At 44.1% G+C, this 2876-nt stretch overlaps 1 protein-coding gene across 1 annotated transcript; it reads left to right on the top strand.

The window, feature by feature from the left end:
• Nucleotides 1–271: 271 nt before the first annotated feature.
• Nucleotides 272–1988, top strand: LOC104960549 (arf-GAP with Rho-GAP domain, ANK repeat and PH domain-containing protein 3-like). Its single transcript, XM_010788627.1, has 5 exons — nucleotides 272–496; nucleotides 651–770; nucleotides 948–1084; nucleotides 1180–1262; nucleotides 1943–1988. The coding sequence occupies exons 1-5, from the start codon at nucleotides 391–393 to the stop codon at nucleotides 1980–1982; spliced, it is 486 nt and encodes a 161-aa protein (XP_010786929.1). The 5' UTR covers nucleotides 272–390; the 3' UTR covers nucleotides 1983–1988.
• Nucleotides 1989–2876: the final 888 nt, after the last annotated feature.

The following is a 2876-nucleotide window of genomic DNA, read 5'->3' as shown; positions in this document are numbered from 1 at the left end:
AGCTCAAGCCGGGGACCAGGGATTATTAACATTTTGAGAAAAAGTCATAATTTTTTGAGATTTGAGAAAAAGTCATAATTTTGAGATTTTGATAAAAAAAGTCAACATTTTGAGGAAGAAGTCATAATTTTGAGATTTGAGAAAAAGTCATAATTTTGATATTTTGATAAAAAAAGTCAACATTTTGAGGAAGAAGTATAATAATAGTATTTTTAGAAAAAGTCTTTGAGATTTTGATAAAAAAAGTCAGATTTTTTCGGGTCCTCCGCTCGCATCTCCTGTGGGCGGGACTAAGTCTCGTCGAGGAGGGGAGTTAGAGAAGTGAGAAAGGGCCATTGTTAAGACTTGGTGATGACCTGCTGACCTGCTGATCTGCAGGTTTCCCCCAGCATGAGCGCTGAGGAGCTGACCAATCAGGTGCTGTTCATGAGGAACGTCCCCCCTGCAGAGAGAGACGTCTGGATGACCTTCGAGGTGCTGGAGGATGGACAGCTGGGTGAGGAGCTGTCATCATGTCATAATGAGAATGTGCTCATATGATGACAATAATAATAATGAGAATAATAATAACAATGTACGAGCCGGTCATTAATTATCTATGGTGAGTTCAGGGTGCGTGGGACATTTACCTGACAGGTGTTGTGTTGCAGAACGGCCTCTGCTCCCCAGACAGAAAGTTCTGGAAGAAGCTTTGCAGTGGTGCAAGATGGCCGACCCGAGCTCAGCACACCTGGTGGTGAAGAAAGTTCCTAAAACAGACCTCCTCACCTGTAGGTACACACACACGCACGCACGCACGCACACAGGCACGCACGCACGCACGCACACACACATACAAATGCATGCACACACACACACACACACACACACACACACACACACACACACACACACACACACACACACACACACACACACACCCCTCAGCATTACTTCCTGTCTCTCAGCCTATCACAGCGACATCATGAAGGTGGGTCTGCTGAGGTGTCGTGAGGAACCTCCGAAGCTCCTGCAGGGGAACAAGTTCCAGGAGAGAACGTTCCAGATCAGGGAGAACAAACTGCTGCTGCTCAAAGACAAGAAGGTACTTAGTGTGTGTGTGTGTGTGTGTGTGTGTGTGTGTGTGTGTGTGTGTGCGTGTGTGTGCACTGTCTCCTGACAGTGTGTGTTTTTGTTCAGAGCATCAAACCAGAGAAGGAATGGTCTCTGAAGAACATGAAGATCTACATCGGCATCCGCAGGAAACTGAAGGCTCCGAGCAGGTAGAACACACACACACACACACACACACACACACACACACACACACACACACACACACACACACACACACACACACACACACACACACACACACACACACACACAACACACACACACACACACACACACACACACACACACACACACACACACACACACACACACACACACACACAGGGAATAGGTATTCATCTCCAATTAAACTATCTTAGTTCAACAAAGACACAGCAAAGAGTTTGGATTTGCCCATTACTTGTGTTTCATCTTAAATCTTCTTTCAAACATCTAATCCATTTCTTCAGATGTTATTCTTTTGTTACGACACAACAAAAGAATAACATAATAACAAAAGTTAGAGCTGGGGCGGAAACATTTCTTTTTTCACGTTATTGGTATAATGTGTTACGCTTTTTGTTGTACGTGCAATGAGTTGGAGCGCTAGCCAATAGGAGCGTGAGTGTTCCATAGTGATGTCACAAAGGAATCCAATGGAGGGAACACAGTGATTTGAGTCTTTGCAGAGAGTTTCCATGCACTTACACTACAGAGAGGGAGCACCACAGAAGAAGAACAGGGCCTCAAATAATGACTTATGGACTTTAAAGAGCCCAGGAGTTATACTGACAGCACACCAATCATACTAGCATGGCTTCATCTTGTTCTGATCCATCTTCTGCAGGTGGGGGTTCACCGTGATGTCGGACAAACACCAGCTGTAAGTATGAATCTTCTCATTGTGATGGAGAATTAAAGAAAGACATGATGAAAGACATGCAAATACATTAAAGAGACAGGCGCTTCAAATGGAAAGGCAGGTGCAAGTCTTCAGCCCTGATTTAAATTACAGAATTAGTTGCACATGTTCGGAGCATAACACGTGCTTAGTTTAGATTCTGAGGACAGATAAACAGCTTCAATAAAAGTACTAATATTACAGTGTAGAAATACTAATAGAGTACTGCATTGGCTATACTATTGTATTCAAATGATTGATGCCTAGTGTGAAACATCTGATCACATGACAGGTTTGAAGCGATCTCGGTTTAATTTAAATTCAGCCTTGCGCAGTGTATACACCGGGTCGTAGGAAGTATTAATACACGAGAGTATTGCAAAATTCTGTATTTGATCAATTCCATCACAAACACTATATCTATGAGATAGGGTCCCCCTGATCTCAGGAGAAGGGAAGCACTGTATGCAGAGGATGGTCTGTTCTTCATCCCAGACACTTCCTAATAGTAGAGTTAAGCAATGACAATATAAACTGACTACCTACCTACCTACCTACCTACCTACCTACCTACCTACCTACCTACCTACCTACCTACCTACCTACCTACCTACCTACCTACCTACCTACCTACCTACCCACCTACCTACCTACCTACTTACCTACCTACCTACCTACCTACCTACTTACCTACCTACCTACCTACCTACCTACCTACTTACCTACCTACCGACCTACCTACCCACCCACCCACCTACCTACCTACCCACCCACCTACCTACCTACCTACCTACCTACCTACCCACCTACCTACCTACCTACCTACCCACCTACAAACCTACCTACCTACCTACCTACCTACCTACAAAATAAAGTTATT

This window comes from Notothenia coriiceps, unplaced genomic scaffold, assembly GCF_000735185.1.
Source record: "Notothenia coriiceps isolate Sejong01 unplaced genomic scaffold, NC01 NC01_scaffold00001408, whole genome shotgun sequence".
NCBI classification, from domain to species: domain Eukaryota; kingdom Metazoa; phylum Chordata; class Actinopteri; order Perciformes; family Nototheniidae; genus Notothenia; species Notothenia coriiceps.
The sequence above is the reverse complement of the archived record's forward strand: the minus strand, read 5'-3'. Positions and strand labels throughout refer to the sequence as shown.

Coding starts and splice junctions, on each gene's coding strand:
- LOC104960549 (XM_010788627.1), top strand. CDS start 391: ATGAGCGCTGAGGAGCTGACCAATCAGGTGCTGTTCATGAGGAACGTC. Junction 1,085..1,179: donor TGCTGCTCAAAGACAAGAAG/GTACTTAGTGTG, acceptor GTTTTTGTTCAG/AGCATCAAACCAGAGAAGGA. Junction 1,263..1,942: donor AAACTGAAGGCTCCGAGCAG/GTAGAACACACA, acceptor CATCTTCTGCAG/GTGGGGGTTCACCGTGATGT.